This window comes from Eulemur rufifrons, chromosome 6 (assembly GCF_041146395.1).
Source record: "Eulemur rufifrons isolate Redbay chromosome 6, OSU_ERuf_1, whole genome shotgun sequence".
Taxonomy (NCBI): Eukaryota; Metazoa; Chordata; class Mammalia; order Primates; family Lemuridae; genus Eulemur; species Eulemur rufifrons.
The window spans coordinates 37,922,040-37,941,518 of record NC_090988.1 but is presented as its reverse complement, the minus strand read 5'-3'; the positions used below and the strand labels follow the sequence as shown (position 1 = coordinate 37,941,518).

The 19,479-nt window shown below is 44.4% G+C and overlaps 1 protein-coding gene across 2 annotated transcripts in view; it reads left to right on the top strand.

The window, feature by feature from the left end:
- The window catches only part of FAT3 (FAT atypical cadherin 3), a 488,418-nt gene extending 469,306 nt beyond the window's left edge, over positions 1–19,112 (top strand). Inside the window, exons 22-27 of one of the 2 annotated variants that reach the window (XM_069469074.1) lie at positions 8,706–8,859; positions 10,742–11,397; positions 14,973–15,086; positions 17,164–17,223; positions 17,838–17,873; positions 18,490–19,112. In XM_069469074.1, coding sequence (XP_069325175.1) covers positions 8,706–8,859; positions 10,742–11,397; positions 14,973–15,086; positions 17,164–17,223; positions 17,838–17,873; positions 18,490–19,112 — 1,643 coding nt within the window. The remainder of the gene's footprint in view (positions 1–8,705; positions 8,860–10,741; positions 11,398–14,972; positions 15,087–17,163; positions 17,224–17,837; positions 17,874–18,489) is intronic. The other variant, XM_069469075.1, reaches the window with a different exon arrangement.
- The last annotated feature ends 367 nt before the right edge of the window (positions 19,113–19,479 follow it).

Sequence of the window (19,479 nt, the reverse complement as noted above, 5' to 3'; positions counted from 1 at the left end):
GAATCTACAGTAATTACAGTAATTACGACAATAAAGCACCTAATGTTTGTGTGCTACATTGTGGTTTATGAATCTGGAAACCTTATTATTCCCTATGAAGTGGGTATTAGTGAGTCTCACTTATTAAATAAAAACAAGGAGGTTTCTAGAGGTCAGGCCGTGATCACACCCAGCTGGTGGATAACAGCCAGTACTTAAACTTGTACCCAGGGCCTCCCCACCACATCATAGCTGCCTTCCTAAATCGTCTAAGTTCTCGGGGTTTCTAAATGAAATCTGTAATTCAGTAAGCATAGAGGTTGATGCCGACTTCGGATCCCAAGTGCTAGGTGCACGATTGTCATTATTTCCACCTTTGTGCAGCAGGCAGATGTTTCCTTATCAAAGGCAGCCAAACCCTATCAGAATGATGTTCACCTAGACTGGCAAGCAGGGCAGGGTTGAGGCCATTACCTGGATGAATCAGGTGAGAAAATGACTAATAAGCCAAAGGAGTAAGATAGAAATTATCTTGATTATTTGCCTACACAGCCTAAATTCATGCTATAATTGCTTGTACCATTTCTATTTTTGCATTTAATAGGTTTTGCAATGTTCTTCTTTGAGCAGGGAAAGGAGGAGGCATTTTATGTTTGTCTGGGTACAGATTTCAATACCATCTGCATCTGCTATCACTAGAAGGATTGTAAACAGGAACACAGCTTTGATGCAAGGCTTAAAAGTACACTCCTCATTTTGCCAGGATTTGAGGGGAAAGAAACTTTTTTTTTGTATGTGTATCTCAACACTACTAGGACCATTTCCTTTTTAAAATCTGAGAATTGGTATAAAGTGCATCTGCAACTCATTGGCTGTGTAACGTGGGATAGCCGTGTTATTTAAGCTTCAGTTTCCTCATTTGTAAAGTATAATAGCAATATTTATGGCATAGAGTTGTTGTAAGAATTAAATGAGATATAATGTGTAGAAAGTTCTTAGACGTTTTCCTACCATATAATAAGCTATTGTTCTTGTTAATTGATTTCTTTATTTGACATTCTCTCCCCAAAAAGGAAAAAAAAATCTACTCTTTTTAATAACACTTTGAGTTTATCCACTGAATTTTATCTTTCTTCTACAATTACAAAAGTGTTAAATATTATTTGTGATCAAATAACGCCTGGATATCTCTTGGAATTCCATTCCCTTCATGTGTGTTTTATAGCAACATATGGTAATGCTTGGGAAGCGTAGAGATTTTGTTATGCTATTATCTTTATTATTCAATGATTATTTGGCTCCCAGAAGCGGGTGTCTGATACTGTCCATCTTACTATATCTCATCTGCTTCTTGGAGAGCCATGGGAAGTATCTATAAGCTCCTCTTTCTTATTCCTAGCAAGTAATGAACTCAGGCTCTGTGACAAGGATGATAGGATCTTATTCTGTTGCCCAGGCTACACTGTAGTGGCACAATCATAGCTAACTGTAACCTTGAACTCCTGGCTCAAGTATCCTCCCACCTCAGCCTCCTGAGTAGCTGGGACATTCCAATCCGCCTATTTTTTTTATTTTTTTTGTAGAGATAGGGTCTCGCTATGTTGCCCAGGCTGGTCTCAAATTCCTGGACTCAAGCAGTCCTTCTGCCTCAGCCTCCCAAAGTGCTGGGCTTACAGGTGTGAGCCACCGCACTCAGCCTCAGTGACAAGTTCTAATGCCAATACAGTCTTGTAGAAAGGTTTGAGAATCGGAAAGCCTGGATTCAAGTTCAGACTCAATCACTTAACTAGTTATATGTCCTTGAACACGCTGCTTAACCTCTGCTCAACCTCTCCAGCACCCCATGGAGTTGGGATGTTAATAGGACCTCTTCTTTTTCTTTCGTAGGATTATTGTGATTCTTCACAGAATGAAAGTGATTTTAAAAAAACACTGAAGCATTAGATCACTTAGTATCATTATGCAGATTTATTGATATTTTAAAAATTATTAATAATAGGGCTCATGACAGGATAATGAGATCATAAATAATACTTTGTCAAAACAGGTCAATTTTGATAAATAAGCCTTTCACAGACTGAACAATAGATATCACTCTTCGTTTATTTAAAAAAACTAATCTGACTACTTTTGTTTAAATCCAATTGCTTTTCTCTCTCATTGTATTAATGTAGAAACTCCTTCAAATTTAAAATTCTAAAAGGAAGATTTCTTCCAAAGGGCCTCAGCCTTCTTTGCCCCAGGGGTTTGAGATCATAAGAGCAGATTCTAGACAATTTGCTTCTCTTTTTGATAAACAGAGAAATCTAGATCAGGGAATGAAGCGTGGCTGTTAAAAATACAGCTCAGGGCCAGGCGTGGTGACTCACACCTGTAGCCCAGCACTGTGGGAGGCCGAGGCAGGAGGATTGCTTGAGGCCAGGAGTTTGAGACCAGCTTAGGCAACATAGTGAAACCTTGTCTCTATAAAAAAAATTTTTTTTCTAATTAGCCAGGCGTGGCAGCACCCGCCTATAGTCCCAGCTATGCAGGAGGCTTAGGTGGGAGGATTGCTTAAGCCCAGGAGTTAGAGGCTGCAGTAAGCTATGATGAGGCCATTGCACTCCAGACCAGATAACAGAGAGAGACCCTGTCTCTAAGAAAAAAAGAAAGAAAAGAAACACGGTTCAGAACGATACTGAACAGTTCAGGACTCAGGAGCAAGCCAGACTGCCTGGATTCAAATCCATGCCAGCTTTGTGACCATAAAAAGGTAATCAACATCTCTGTACCTCGGTTTCCTCATCTATGACATGCTTGTAGATAGTGTTTTGCTGTCTTTGTGTGCCCCGTGCTAGCCACAGTCCCTCTCCAGGGGTGTGCTGGTAAGCCAACTCTAAAACTAAAAGATATTTGTAGTGCTTGCTGATTTCTGTGGTATAAAGACTCCCACCATGCTGATGTCAGACCACTAGCAGTTTAATAACCGGCCTCCCAAATTTCTGAACATTGGACTGTCATCTCTCCACCCTGGCTGGGCTGGCTCCAGCACACCGCTGCCTGTGACTTAGGCACTCAGTCAGTGTGGAAAGCTCACTCAGTCACGCTGGCTGCTTCATCAAGTAATACTGGGTACTCTACAAAAGAAATTGAAAATGATTTCATGATTCAACCTGAGAAAGCTAAAAAAAGGAAAAAAAAAGAAAGAAAATGAAAATGACAAAATTCAGAAGGACATGTGTATAAGATAGTGCACTAGAGGTAGTGTCTCATTTTAAATTCTGGTTTTCCAGGCACAGAAGCATCAAATTGCTTCCCTGCTATCAGATCAAAAATCAGTTCCATGACCTGAGTTAGAATTCAGTATTGATGATCACAATTCAAGTGTTCCTGACTTCTGGACAGCCCCTCCTTGATCCTCCTTCCCCAAACTGCTTCTGATGCAGTTTTCTTTAAGGAATTGCCAGAGGCTTGCCAGATAGGAGCTGGAGAGGGATGAGTTTTACCTGAGTTTACCCGCCTTGCCTCAGACTCCCTTCCTGACATCCCTCCTCATCACTGATGTGCTTTTAGAATCCTGTACTGTGGTTGTCCCACGCCTCCCTTTAGGCTAAAAAAGAATTTAATTCATCCTCAGGTTACTCTTTCTCTAAATGATAGACCATCCTGCCAGGTGACACAGGGAAGGACTAGCCAGGTGACACAAGGAAGCATTTTTTGCAATCCTAGCTGCTTTCAGCAATTTCATTACAGCAAGCAGCTTTCCAAATTGGGAAAAATAACCCTAAATTGGAAAAAATTAAAAGTCAGCAAGATTTGAAGCAAGCATACCTCAGACTACTACGCCTCCTGCCCACAGCCCTCAGGCTGGCCTTCTGTGGGCACAGTTGGCATCAACAATGGCCTTTCCTTAGGAGCTCCCTGGCCTTTCACTGTCACTGCATGAAAGAGCAATTTTTCCCCTGTATGTGTGTGTCTCTCTCTGAGCCTTAGCCTCTGACCCTCTGTGTTTCTTGGTCCCCAGAAGGCTGGGGCCATGCAGTTCCCTCCTCTTGGAAATGTACAGATTTGTCTCTTGCCTCCTGCACCTGCCTCTTGAGGATGAGACTTTCCATGTCTGAACCTACAGACACACACAATCATAATGTCTTCCTCTACATGGGAGTCCTCTATAATGTGGATTCAGTAAAACATCCATGAAAAAATACGCTATGTCAATCTACACATTTTAAACTATCTTATATCTAACATCAGTCACTGACCACTGGAGAAGTGGAGATTAGCCCAAGGGCCCTTCAAGTAAGAGTGAGGGTGGTTCTTTGTAGTATTTATTAATACAAAAATCTTATAAATGAGGAAAGCCTCACTGGCCACTTCAAGGTAACAGTGGCCACCTACTGTCACAACCCCACTACCACGGAATTAAAGATATTTTTTTTTTTTTTTTTTTTTTGAGACAGAGTCTCACTCTGTTGCCCGGGCTAGAGTGAGTGCCGTGGCGTCAGTCTAGCTCACAGCAACCTCAAACTCCTGGGCTTAAGCGATCCTACTGCCTCAGCCTCCCGAGTAGCTGGGACTACAGGCATGCGCCACCATGCCCGGCTAATTATTTTGTATATATATATTTTAGTTGTCCATATAATTTCTTTCTATTTTTAGTAGAGACGGGGTCTCACTCTTGCTCAGGCTGGTCTCGAACTCCTGACCTTGAGCGATCCACCCGCCTCGGCCTCCCAGAGTGCTAGGATTACAGGCGTGAGCCACCGCGCCCGGCCTAAAGATATTTTTATTAAGTCATATGCCCACAGAAGTGAGGAGAATGGGAGGGGAGGCAACACCAGCACAAGTTTGGAGGTGGGAGACGGAGGGACAAGTGGGAAGGAAGAGAGAAGAGAAGTTCTGAGAGAACTGAATTCTAACTGGTAGAAGGGAAATCTCAGGATAAATCCCCAAAGACTCAGTAATTGGAGGCATTAGTCACTTCTGAAGGGCAGGTGGGTGGGGAAAAGGGTTTAAAATAAGAATCGTTAAAATAAAAGTCTGTTTAAGAGGCAGGGGTAACCCAACCTGAATTCCCACCTTCCCTCTGCACAGCCAGGCACAGCTCACCGTGGTCTCAGGACTAGAGTGTGCCTGCCGCTCTGCTGCTCAAGGGATCAAAGTATATTTGATGTTGCTCATTCGACGCTGAGAGCCACAACCACCCCTTCTCCACCACCACCCAGCCCCCCAGTGTTGGAACCAGGCTTCCACCCTCCCTCTGAGTAGGTGATAAGAAGCGTCACTGCTAGGGAATTTGACCATCCCAGAGGTACTGTCTCTGTTTCCTAGCTGACGAACACCACTCGTGTTCAGAGCTTCCCATCAGATCTCTAGTTTTCTGGTGCCCCACTCCCAATATGAGCTGATAAGCAAGGATTACCGACAAGCAAGGAAATGCTCTAACTTGGAAGATAATGTATTGGGGTTCTCCAGAGAAACAGAACCAACAGGAGATACATTTAGATGCTCCTCAACTTATGATGAGGTTACATCCCAGTAACCCATTGTAAGTTGAAAATACCCTAAGTCAAAAATACATTTAATACACTTAACCTACTGAACATCATAGCTTAGCCCAGCCTACCTTAAATGTGCTCGGAACACTTACATTGGCCTACTTTTGGGCAAAATCAACTAATACAAGCATATTTTATAATACAGGTTGAGGATCCCCTATCTAGAAATGCTCAGGACCAGAAGTATTTTGGATTTCCATATTTTTTGAAATGTTGGAATATACTTATTGGTCAAGCACCTCAAATCCAAAAACCTGAAATCCAGAATGCTCCAGTGAGCATTTCCTTTGAGTGTCATATCGGCACCCAAAAAGTTTTGGATTTTGGAGCATTTCAGATTTTGGATTTTCAGATTTGGGATGCTCAACCTGTAAAGTGTTGAGTATTTTATGTAATTTATTGAATACTGTACTGAAAGTGAAAAACAGAATGATTGTGTGAGTACTTACAGTTTCTACTAAACGCATATTGTTTTTGTACCATCATAAAGTCAAAAAATCCTAAGTCAAGCCATCGTAAGTCAGGGACTATATATATATGTGTGCTTATGTGTGTGTGCGCACAGGTGTGTGAATGTATACATATGGAGATGGAGAGAGATTGATTTTTAAAGAACTGACTCATATGATAATGGGGGCTGGCAAGTGTGAAATTTATATGGCAGGCTGGCAAGTTGAAAATTCACGTAAGAGTTGATTTTGTGGTCCTGAATTCAAAATCTGCAGAGAAGGCCAGCAGCTGGAAACTCAGGCAAGATTTCTTTTGTGTGGCAGTTTTGGGGAAGAATTCCTCCTTCTTAAGGCCTTGAACTGAATAGATAAGGCCCACCCACATTATGGAGAATAATATGCTTTATTTAAAGTTGACTTATTAGAAATTTTAATTATATCCACAAATACCTTCACAGAAACATCTATACTAGTGTTAGACCAAATAACTGGACACCAATAGCCTAGTCGTGTGAACACATAAAATTAAATATCACAGAGACCAAAGCAAAGAAACAGAAAAGCAACTTGGAAGAAACTATGCAGGGAGAAAACTTCATGAAATATTGTTAATATCCTCAGAGAGATAAGATATTGTAACCACAACACAGGAGCAGGATGCTGTGTTTGAAAAAAAAACAAAAAAACAAAAAAACAGTAAACAAAAAAGTCCTTGGAAAATGACAACATAAATGAAAATCTCAATAAAAATCTCAGAAGATGAGACACTCTTTCACAAAGTAAAGCAAACCTCCACAGAGGTGTAATATAAGAGAGAAAAATAAAATAAGAGGAAGATCCAGGACATCTGAGACTCAAACAATAAAATTTCCATAAAAATAGAGAAACAAAGGAAGAAAACAACCAATGAAATAATAAATTTTCCCAAAGTTAAAGAACAAGAATTTCCAGATTGCAAGGGCTCACTGAGTACCCAGTATTGGTTGAAAATAAACCCACACTAAATAGTACATCCTTACAAAATTTCAGAAAATTAGGGGCAAAACCAAGATCCTCCAACATGTTAGGAAAAAAAACCCAGGTCACGTACAAACTTCATAAGCCCAAATGACTTTGGATTTCTCCAGGTAACATGGAGGGGATTGTTTAGAATTCTTTACACAACCTAACTGTCAGAGAGATGTCAGGGTGGAGTAAAGACATGTTCAATTATGCAGGGTCTCACAAATTCATCTCCTGTAAACAAACCCTTTTTCAGGAAACTACTGTAGAATGTGTTCTAATGAAATGAGAGGGTAAACCAAGGAAAAGGAAGATAGATGATACAAGAAACATGAGATCCAACATGAGAGAGCAAGAAAGCAGGGTGAGAGGACAGCTATTCAGGTGGAGCCAGTCAGAGGGCCACAGGAGAGACTTCTTCAGAGGATGAAAATACAGAGCACCAGATGTAACTAAACGTCGAGAGACCTAGTTGATGAAGCGTTTGGAGCTGAATTAACATGTATTCAGAAATAAGCCAAAACACAGGGCATTTTTTTCAGTCCAGGGAAAACAAAAAGTTGTACGTTAAAATAGAAATATAATCATAGTTCACTACATGGCTTGGCTGCAAATAGCATCTTATAGTCATAATAATGCAAACACTGATTATTGATTTAACCAAAATTACCATATTACATATTGGGAGGCAGGGGCATCGGAAGAGTGTTCCCATGTTCGTATCGAGCTGACACTTTGAAATAAAGGACATAGTGGAAAGGCAAAAGAAAATGCCTAAAACTAAAATAATCACAAAATAACAAAATACCCTGGAAGGAAATACTGAAATACTAAAAGGGGTGTCCAGGTTACTTCTGAGGAAGTGTAAATGGAAGGGGGGCTGCTATTGTACAAAATAAAACTTGTACAACTATCTGCCTCTTTATTATGAACATATATAACTTTAACTAAAAATCAAATCTTAGGTATTTTTTAAAAAGTAGGGCAAAATTAATACCCTAATTTATTCATCCTTTCCATCTCTGAGAGGTAGATAATGCTGTCTCCTCTTAGAATATTACCTCATCTGGTATTTAATATTCTCTGTAGTGGGCTTCTCACTACCTATTTCTGCATGATGGGTTGATGAGTAGAGAAAGTAAAAAAGATGTAAAAATCAGGATCCAAATAGAAGAGTTGGGTGAAGGCTGTAATTCTTTCATTACCCTGTGTATATACCAGTCTGAGGTTCCTTTGATTGACAAATATCCTCATCTTACCTGCCCTCCCTTGACTTCCTTTTTGGATGGAAATTTAAGTTCTTGGCTAAGGAAAAAGGGCATGGGAGGTAGGAGAGGGGCTCCGGAAAGGAGGTAGCTTGGTACCAATGGTAAACTACTCCTATCTGGAAACATCCATCCTTTTGCAGCAGTAGCCTGATGGAAAAAGCATCTTCCTTCCCATCTTGGTCTTTGTTCTTGGAATCTGTCCCTTGGGATTCTCTTGCAGTTCTCACTAGCATTCATGTATGTGGTTAATTAGGTGAATTTTTGTGGTCTAGCAGAGAATCCAAACTGTAACTTGGCATTTTTGTGTCAAGATGTGTTCCAGATAACCAATTTGCTTTTCATCTTTGGAATTTGGGCCCTGCCTAAAATACGGTTCAACAAGGAATTAGGAGGACGTGTTAGGGCTGAGTCCAAGCACTCTGAGCTTTACCAGGGGCATCTGTGGCTCATGAGGTCCTCTGTTTCCCCAGGCTATCAGTGTACCTGTCTCTCACAGTTCACGGGGAGAAACTGTGAATCCGAGATCACAGCCTGCTTCCCAAACCCCTGCAGGAACGGAGGATCCTGCGACCCAATAGGAAACACTTTCATCTGCAATTGTAAAGCTGGGCTCACAGGAGTCACGTAAGTGAGATTGTGCAATAGTCTTTCTGTACACTGCTACCTGTTGCTAAGAAAACAAACCAGTAAACAACTAACTGGGATAAAATGTTTACCATTAAAAGGACAAGCAAAGGATTAATACCTTTACTATACATATAAAGAGTGCTTACAAGTGACTGAAATGTTAATAGAGATTATCTCTGAGTAGTGGGATTATGGGTAATTTATATTTTTTACTTTATGCTTCTCTATGTCTTCAAACCTTATATAATGACTGTGTATTCTATACGAAAATAAGTCTTTTCAAGATAGTCAGCTATGCCACCAAATATTATATGTCCAGTGTAATTCTGAGGCAGACACAACCCATTTCCCCAGAATCCATTAACGGACTCTGCTGCCTAGCGTTTTATGATCATTCTGAGAAACTAAAAGTTACCATTCCTTTGCAAACCTTTTTTCCCCCAAGAAATGATCAAAATTGAAGTGTTTGCTGAATAGAAAGAGAATGTTTTAAATTCTTACTAAAATGCCACTTTCAACCATCCTTGATCGTTTTAGAAGTATATATATAATCTCAAGCAAGTGATATTCTAATTACAGATCAGTCTTATGTATTCATTAGAGAAAATCTCCCGAGGACTTTACCAGGAAATACTTAGCTGACTTTGAATCGCTGGATGTAATTTAAAGTAATAAAGCAGCATTTATTTTTAAATACTCTGTGATTCTGACTAATTTCCGGCTGACCTGGCCCCAATCTGTTCAAATTAGGGACGTTCGACTACATTTTAAAAGGTGGATTACCAAAAATATAGGTGACTGGGCCTTTTAAATGAACAATTTCAGAACAATTGCTGAAATAGAGAAAAGTGAAGAAGAAAAGGTCTATGTTCTCGAGGAAAGAATAAGACGTAAATGCTTGCCTTATAATTATACTCAGAGTAAGCCATGGATTGCTTTAAAGGGAATAAAAATGATTCAATTATTTTTCATTAGAATGCTTTAGTCATTTTTTTTGGCTGATAATCTACATTATTATTAGCCTTTAATATAAGCAGAGAATCTGGAAGATATGTATAGCCCTCCACTCACCCACCTACCTGCTACAGCCCCCAGCTTCCCAGGGGGATGAAAAATTACTGTAACCATTAGAGGAAACTGTCAGAACCAAAGATTTTTTTTTCCCTCTGGGGAAACCCTATAATGGGTATATAGGTTCACAGCTCTTTGTCTGCAATTCTACAATCCCAAAAGCTCTGAGAACTAAAAGGGTTTGGAGTATGTTAGTGGCAAACTAATTTGGTGGCAAAACCTGTTCAAAACTGCTCTGAGGCTCTTTCTAGTCTTTATTTCTCTCATTTGGTGTGAATATCCATATGTTTCACTGCAGAAACACCAGTAGATTTGCTTATGGGATCTTACGGCCAGCACCAGTTCCTGTTTGGGGGAGGGGAGAGTATTTTCTATAACGTGAGAGATACGTATTGTATGTCCTTTCTAAAACTGCACAATTTGAAATTCTGAAGTGCGCGGCGCCGAGCAGTTGGAGACCAGCACCTCTGCAGTAGCATGTGCTGTTCGTTCTCCTTCTACTCGTCTTCTTTCCCACTACAGTCTCTTCCCTCCCCCAACCTGGGTAGGGCAAGAGGACCTGGGAGACAATGGGTCAGGAGGGACCCCTTAACCCAAGATGATGGCTGGGGCCACAGTGGGCACAGAAATGCCTAAATTAAGCCTCCCTCGTGCCTCCCCCTCCCTGAACACACTTTTGTTCATCTGTACCATTTGGGTGCTTTATTTTCTTTTAAAGATGTCCATTGTTTCTCGAGCTGCGGGACACAAGCCTGTGTCCGCAGGTCCTGATGTTGGGGAGGGGCTTCTGTGTGTTTTGTCGCTGAAGGTGCGAGGAAGACATCAACGAGTGCGAGCGGGAGGAGTGCGAGAACGGCGGCTCCTGCGTCAACGTGTTCGGCTCCTTCCTCTGCAACTGCACGCCGGGCTTCGTGGGCCAGTACTGCGGGCTGCGCCCCGTGGTGGTGCCCAACATCCAGGCCGGCCACGCCTACGTGGGCAAGGAGGAGCTCATCGGCATCGCCGTGGTGCTCTTCGTCATCTTCATCCTGGTGGTCCTCTTCATCGTCTTCCGCAAGAAGGTCTTCCGCAAGAACTACTCGCGCAACAACATCACGCTGGTGCAGGACCCCGCCACGGCCGCGCTGCTCAACAAGAGCAACGGCATCCCGTTCCGGAGCCTGCGCGGCGGCGGGGACGGCCGCAACGTGTACCAGGAGGTGGGCCCGCCGCAGGTGCCCGTGCGCCCCATGACCTACACGCCCTGCTTCCAGAGCGACTCCAGGAGCAACCTGGATAAGATCGTGGACGGGCTGGGGGGCGAGCACCAGGAGATGACCACGTTTCACCCCGAGTCGCCACGCATCCTGACTGCCAGGCGGGGCGTGGTTGTGTGCAGCGTGGCCCCCAACCTGCCCGCCGTGTCACCCTGCCGCTCTGACTGCGACTCCATCCGGAAGAATGGCTGGGACGCAGGGAGTGAGAGTGAGTAGGCAGTAGTAATGCAGTAGTAATGCAACACGAGTTATTCCGCTCATGCTTACTGGGAACCCGCAGCGCCCAAGACTAAGGCCAGGGAGAGAGAACACACCTGTGCAGCCTGTGCAGAGCATTCCCTGTGACATGTGCTGGCACTGAGTGTTCACACTTGCCCTAAAAATTGCTCTGGTTCTTATCGTCATTGACAGATGGGAAAATGAGGCTCGGACAGGGTAACATCACATGGCCAAAGTCATGCAGCTTGTAAGAGGCAGTCAGTACTCACATTCGTGTCTTCCAGACTCTAAAACCGCTCTTCTCACAATAGCAGGCCATTGGTGGTAGGTAATGCCTAGCCACATAAGTCATGTATGGGAGTGTGTTCTGGAAGGCCAGTGGGAAAAGGAGAGTATTTCAAGACAGAGTGAAGACTTGAAGGAAACAGAAGGGCATTCGAGTTGGACCACGATGGGTTAAAGAGTCTGGAAAAGGAAGGCATTTGGATATATGATCCCATATGATCAGAAGAAAAGCAAGTTGTTCTGTTTAGCTGGAATGCAGGGTCCATGAATCCAGAGGGGGGAATCATAAGGCAAGAAATGTGGTCCCAGCCAGGTGGTGGTGTTTCCCTCTCCCTTTGGCCTCATGCAGCAGCATTCTAGGCACAGGGAACAGCCGCAGGTGCAGAGGTCCTGGGGTAGGAAAGAGCTTGGCATGTTGAAGAATGTCACAGAGGTCAATGTAGTTGGAGCTTGGTGAGCTCCAGAGGATAGCAGATGCATTTTAATAGCAACACTAGTGCAGGTTTTAAAGCAGGTGAGTGGCATGATTTCATTTACATTTTTAAAAGCTGTCTCTGGATGATCCTTGGAAAGAGATTGAACAGGACAAAAAAGGGAAGAAAGCAGAGAGCCACTTAGGTAGCCTCTATGAACATCTAGGTGAGAGGCAGTGATTGTTTGCACCTAGCTCCAATCAGGATGAGACTATGAAAAACTCTGTTGTACTCTATGACTTCATCAGGCCAAATGGCTTTATATCCCAGCAGCAGTGGTGTCCTAGATGGCCTAGAAGGCTATGGTTACAGTTCTGTGGTATATGTTGGGGGCTGGGGGATGCACGGTTTTAAATGGAGCTAGAGAGGATGTGCAGCCAAGGAGATAAAGGTTGTCTGCATGGAGGAAGGGGCATTCCTTCAGGTATCTTTAAGCACGAGTAAGATTTCAGTAGGATACTGTTGGCGAGGAAGCAGCTCAATTGGTGTGGAGGATTCACCTGAGGGATGTCTGGCTTTGTTTCCAGGAGAGAGGTCAAGGCTGGAGCTGAAAGTTTGGACATCACCTGCATGCAGGATGGTTGACTTTGTAGGAGGGTGAGCTCACCGAGGGAGCAAGAGCAGAGAGAAGACGGTCAAACCAGGCCTCCAAAGGAAGCTTAGAGATGTCTACATGTGGACAGTGGGCAGAAGGGGAGGAACTAGGCAGGGAGACAAACACTCGCCAGCAGAGTGAGAGGAGGCAAAGTGGAGAGGGCAGCTGTGCAGAAGCCAAGAAAGTGTGTCAGTAAGGTCAGCAGTGTGGAGTACTGTAAACCCGTCAAGGAAGACACAAGCTAAAAAAAAAAAAACAATACTGAGCCTGACGCCCAGAAGATTCTTAGGATCTCAAGAGTTTCTCAGTAGAACCATCAAGGCAGAAGCCTGACTGCAAGAGTTAAGGGCAAAGAGATTTGGTGAGCAAACAAAGGCAGCAGATAAATGCAAAGCCTCCACTGCTGTGTGCTGCAACATCTCCTTAAATCCTCACAGCTGTCCCATGTGGGCCCCGTTACCAGCCCATCGTTTCATGGAGGAAAAACCATCTTGAATGGGTGAAATGACTCACCTAAGGGCACATAACTAGCAAAGGGAGTCAGGATTTGAACCTGGTGCATAGGGCTCCAAACCTGTGCTCTTACCAGCACTGCCCTCCGGAGCTTTGGCAGGAAGGAGGGCGAGGGTATCAGAGGGAGAGGATTTCTTGATGATGGAAGAGGGCTGAGGATGAGTTCTTTCTATTCTAGTGCCACCCCAACAGGCTATCTGCTGATTCTGTCTTTCCATAGACACACATTTTAAGTAGTTGCCCTTGGATTGTAACCATAAGTATATTCCCTCCCAAATTATCTGTTAGAATTAGACTTGACCATAATTTTACCAGTCCAGTAGCTAATAGGCTCTTTTTTATTTAACAATGAGGAAAGGGGGTTTCCAATAAATGGAAGAGTGGAGAAAGGAGTTTTATGCACAGCACCGCATTCACCAGGGTGGATCATTTGTCATTTCTTCCCCATGTTCAGGGCTAAGCTTGTGTGTACCTTGTGCTTTCTGAGGCACGGCTTCATATTTTCTGCTATGTGGCTGTTGGGAGGTGAGTTTCTCCCTGGCATCTCCCTCCACTTACAGCAGTTGTTTATCCAATTCACTGTGTTGCTGTGGCTTCAGCACCTGACAGCCCACACGGAGCCACCATACCTGTTCCTGACCTCACCCTCTGTGGAAGAAACTGACTTCTGTGGCCACAAAGAGGAACAAATGCTCCCTTAATCACAAGTCTGCGTCTCTTTGTACCATCAAGTTACATGATGATTTGCAGCTTTTCCTGGTGATCATTTCCGCCCCCCACTTCGTAATATGACAGCTTTATTTCCAGAATCCACCTCAGGCCAAAATTCACATTTCCCCCCAAAGTATTGTTGGGTTTTATTGAATACATTTCCTTCTTTGTTAAGCAAGGCAGAGTTAGCTGGCGAGACGATCTCTGGGCAACTAATTCATTTTGCACTTGACAACCTCAAGATATGGGCTGTTTTTATTGCTTCCTTTAGTCCATCAAATAAGAAAGTAGCCCCGGAGAGTTGGCGGGGAGAGAGGGAGAGAATGTGTGTGTGTGTGTGTGTGTGTGTGTGTGTGGTTCTGGCTGTCTTTGCACAGCAAAGACGGAGGATGCACGTAGACTGGGCACATCCACACCATCGACTACCCTCCTACCTGACACAGGGCGCAGAACGTTGTCATTCCCAAAAATGATACAACGCTGCCCTCTAGAAGATGAAGCTGAAAATGCCACTCGCTCCCCGGAGATGGAAGTTAGGATAAATGTAATGGCATTCTTGCCTATAAAATATTTATGCCACTATTTTAAAAGTAATCTCATTTAACCTGGTGTCGACACCTCATCGGTTCATGTAAATGATGTAAATGAACTCTGAATGGCAAAGAGCAATGCAGACACTTCATCCTTGGTTCACTCTTCACGTAGTTGTTTCATTTTGAGGAGGGAGCAGCTCCTTTTGGCTGTCAGCTATTTGGAAGCTCATTTACTACAGGGTTAAAGGTTTCGAATCCTTAATGTAAATCACTTGATTGACAGACCTTTGCCCCCGGTGACACAATCAATTTTCTATTGTGGAGCTAAATTATTTTCTCTAAGCAAATGGAAGAGCCCCAAGAAGTGAACTAGGTGGGAGGGGGTGAGCAGGACTAGGAATAGGCACAAAGGTAACCAGTGTCGTTTCTGCTTTCTCCGTGGCTGTCCGCAAAGACAAAGGGGTTGATGACCCGGGAGAAGTGACCTGCTTTGCTGGCAGTAATAAAGGCAGCAACTCTGAAGTCCAGTCCCTCAGCTCCTTCCAGTCGGATTCTGGTGACGACAATGGTAAGAAGTCATCAGATTTGTTCCAAGCGGATGGGTTCTGCCTCCTGTGCCAGAAGACAGTGGTTTTAGGGGAGGTGACAGGATGGGACCAGCTTTGTTTCTTGACCTGTTCGTAGGCTTTTGAGTGGGTTCACCAGCTTTGGGGTTGACCCATTATTGGGTGTCATTGCCAAAGGAGCCCCTATTGAGCTGTGAGCAGGCCCAGGGATCTGCGTCAGGGGTTGAGGAAGTTCCCGTGGACCTGCAGGAGTGAGTTCTCTTTTAGTTGGTTCACAATGGAACTATCTCATCCCAACTGATACTCTTCAAGCAGAGTGATTTCTTTCTTTTTTCATTTTACCAATGATCTCCTCCCTCATCACTAGATCTCCACCCTCCCCATCATTAGAAATTAATTCAGAGACGAGAGCCTTCGTGCAGAACCAGTGACATCTTCATTCAGTTGAATCCCCCTTATAATCATTTTAGGTCATGGGCTTTTGGAGAATTTATTAAAAACCATGAAGCAGCTCCTTAGAAAAATGCACATACACCCAAAACATTACATGCAATTCCTCATAGATCTCAGACTGCATTGATACTCCAAAGCTGCTACCTCTACCTCTTGTGAACTCACGCTTACGGAGAGGGTGCTAATGCCAGAGTGGGTTTTCTGAGCCAAGGAACCAGCTTTGGAGGATGAGTTGTTCTCCCCAGGGCAGGACAGGGATGCAAAACAGTCATAAAACAGTGAGGGTTTGCCACATGGTGATAAACCAAGAACAATTTCAAATAGGCATCCACAGAGACAAGCAGCCTTACCTTAGTCTGTAGCTTACGTCATTTTCCCATTTATCAGCAACGGGCAAAAATTGGACACTTACTAATTTATGTAATCATTCATCCCATAAACCCTGCTGACTTTCTCCTGTGTGCTGAGTCCTGTGCTGGGCATTTTGTTTGTATAAAATGAAAATGGCATAGTCCTTGCCTCTGAGGTAAATAGAGGAGCAGGTGAAGTCGAAGACCACAGAAGCAGTCATGGAAGTAAAATACTCTCCTTTCTGCACCCCACCCCCAAATCCTGGCCCTCCTGAGAATTGTAGAAACTTCACTGTATCTGTCTGCCGGGATAACAAACCAGATAATAGTGGATTTTTTCTGACCATTCTTAGAAGGCCAGGAGTGTACCCCCAGATCTGTTGCCCTTGGCGTGCCCTCTTTCCCTCATCCGCAGCCAGAAGAAAGTCTGTGGCTAGTTTGCATTTTGTATAGAAGCACCAAAAGACATACAGTGTCCAGACTCCAGGCAGCAGCTCCAGCGAGGGTGCCTGGCTGACTGTCTCACAGGCTCTGCTGGGTGTGCCCTCAAGGTCACCCTCTCATGCTTAACATTCTGCGTTTGGTCCCAACTAAGGCAGGTGGTATTGTTAGGAACTTTCATCAAATTCGGTTTAAGCCTGATCACCTCTCCAGAAGCTGCTGGTATTGGGTGCTAAATCAACCCACAGAGACCACAGAGATGTCCTGCCCTATTCTAACTGTTTGAAAGGCCAAATGCTGACTTCTGTCTACACCTCACCAGCAGGAGCTGCACCTTGGACTGTCCTGGGCTATCGGTGGCATCATGTGACTATGAAGCCATCAGTCCTGCAAAGGTTATCCTCTATTACTGGCATTTGGTTCAGAGCAGCATGACTGACCAACAAATAATTATCCCCAGGAATAGTGAGGTCTTCCTCTGAGAGCCTTGGGGAGTTGCTAATGAGAAATTAGCATGAGCTTGATAAGCCACTTGTCTTCCTAGATTGATTTAAGTGGGCCATGAGGTGTGAATTGATGACCCAGCAATCCCGGAAGGACCGGGCCTGGATTTGCCGCCATTTCTCTTCTGTTCCAAGACTCCCCGGGACTCCCTAGATAAAAGTGTTTACTGTCACACTCCCTGAGGGACAGATTGTGGGGAGGCTTCAGGTGTTTGCATGCTGCGCCTTCACTGTTGTTGCTGTTGTTAAAAGAAGTTAATGTGTGTTTAAAATACACAACTAACCTGAAGCTGTCCTTCCCCTCTCTTCTGTCTTCTTTTCCTGACCACTAGCATCCATAGTGACTGTCATTCAGCTTGTCAACAATGTAGTTGACACTATAGAGAATGAAGGTATTTACTTTTTTTCTTCCATAGCATTTCTTTGTATAAAGAGTTATCCTTTTGGAAATTTTGCTTCCTTGTTACTTTGAACTAGGGGTGATTTTAATCAGTTGGCCACCGAGGGGCAGTAAACAGGTGGTTTCAAATGAGACGTAGAGTGTTTTCTCCAGGGATTGGTTTTACAATTTTGGAAAAAAAAAAAAATCTAGCTCATAATTTTTTTTAAATATATGGGGTACTCCTTTTATAAAATCCCAAGGGAAGAGTACTCAATTAGTTGGAATCTAGATTGATACTAAATTCATTCTTACATTCCCCATGTATTTATTAAGCACCTACTATGAGCTGAGAATGCTTAAGAAATCATTCAAAGCTATAATATTATGGATATTTATTTCAATCGGGTGACTTTTATTGGGGCCTTAATAAAATTAGGGCCTGGCTTAAATGGGATTTATCTTTTTATTTCCTTGATAACAATAGGGAGAAATGCAAAAGGCTAAACTTAGCCATAGCCCAAAGGCCTTTGGGAGCATTTTTTAAAAAGTTGTCTAAAATGTTCTTTTATCCCTCTTCATATGGCTTGGATTGTCAGTTTTACTTTTCACTTTGTATTTAAACAGTGTCTGTCATGGACCAAGGACAGAACTACAACCGAGGTGACTGTGCCATGACCCTCGCATAACTTTTTCTTTATGCATTTTGAACTGCTGAGTTCATTCTTACCCCATCCCTGTCCCTCCATCCTGATCTGAATTTTGCATGTTCCAGGTGTCTTGTGTGCTCAGTATTGGATGTGAAGGCTCCACCGGCATTCCTCTCCTAGCCTCATCCCCTGTGCTTGCAATTTACCCATTCGCCTGCACACCTCCCTGCCCGCTGTGGTCCACAGTGCAGCTGCTATACTTCTCTGCAAGCATGCTGCCAGCCCAGCTCTGCAAATGGCGCGTGGAAAGGAAGAAGGAGTCGGGGTGGGCTCGGGGGTCCTAGAACTGTCCCTTAGCTTGCCCTGGCTGGCCAAATCATGGCATGGCTGAATGTGAAGCTCTGCAGCAACCGGGCACCATCCATCAGAATTGCCATCACCTTGTTCTCCCTGGGCCAGAGCATGGCTGGCCCCGATAGACCCTTATAAGAAGCATGCGGATGACCCTGGCTTCTTAGGGTCCGTTGGATGCTAAGAACTGCATGTCAGGTCCCTTCTCTGCTCCTTTCCCAGCCCTGCCCCAGCTCCAGTCTGGAAGAAATTAATTGTCACGGCTTTTTTTCTTGCAGCCTATCACTGGGACACCTCTGACTGGATGCCGGGGGCCCGCCTGTCAGACATAGAGGAGGTGCCCAACTACGAGAACCAGGATGGAGGGTCTGCACACCAGGGCAGCACTCGGGAGTTGGAGAGCGATTACTACCTGGGTGGCTATGACATCGACAGTGAATACCCACCCCCTCACGAAGAGGAGTTCTTGAGTCAGGACCAACTGCCTCCTCCTCTGCCAGAGGACTTCCCAGACCAATACGAGGCCCTGCCACCCTCCCAGCCTGTCTCACTGGCCAGCACACTGAGCCCAGACTGCAGGAGAAGGCCCCAGTTCCATCCTAGCCAGTACCTCCCTCCTCACCCATTCCCCAATGAAACGGATTTGGTGGGCCCGCCTGCTGGCTGTGAGTTTAGTACTTTTGCCGTGAGCATGAACCAGGGCACAGAGGCCACAGGCCCGGCAGACAGCGTGTCTCTGTCCTTGCACAATTCCAGAGGCACCTCGTCCTCGGATGTGTCGGCCAACTGTGGCTTTGACGATTCCGAAGTAGCCATGAGTGACTACGAGAGCGTGGGCGAGCTCAGCCTCGCCAGCCTCCACGTCCCCTTCGTGGAGACTCAGCACCAGACGCAGGTGTAGAGGCCACGTCGCGGGCGCTTTGCCCTGTTGGTTATGGAAAAGTGGAAGGAGATGGGCTGGGCTCATGTCTCTCGATGGAAAGTAGTTGGTGGAACTAGAAGGAAGTATGGAACTTCTTCCCAGGTCATGCTGTCACAAGCAAGCTCATTTCCAACTGGGTGAAAACGAAAGGCTCAGAAATTGTTTCTGAGAGACGACTGGTAATCCGGATGTCGGTGCCTGCGTTCCCGGCTAAGAGTGCAAAGAGGGAAAACTTCCCCCACTGAGTTGCACCGTGGAGCTTGTATGGCTTTGTGCAGTATTGTGCCCTGGAAGGTGTCACAGCATCAGTCCTTGCAGTATTAAAAACTGGCAACAACCAAAGAAG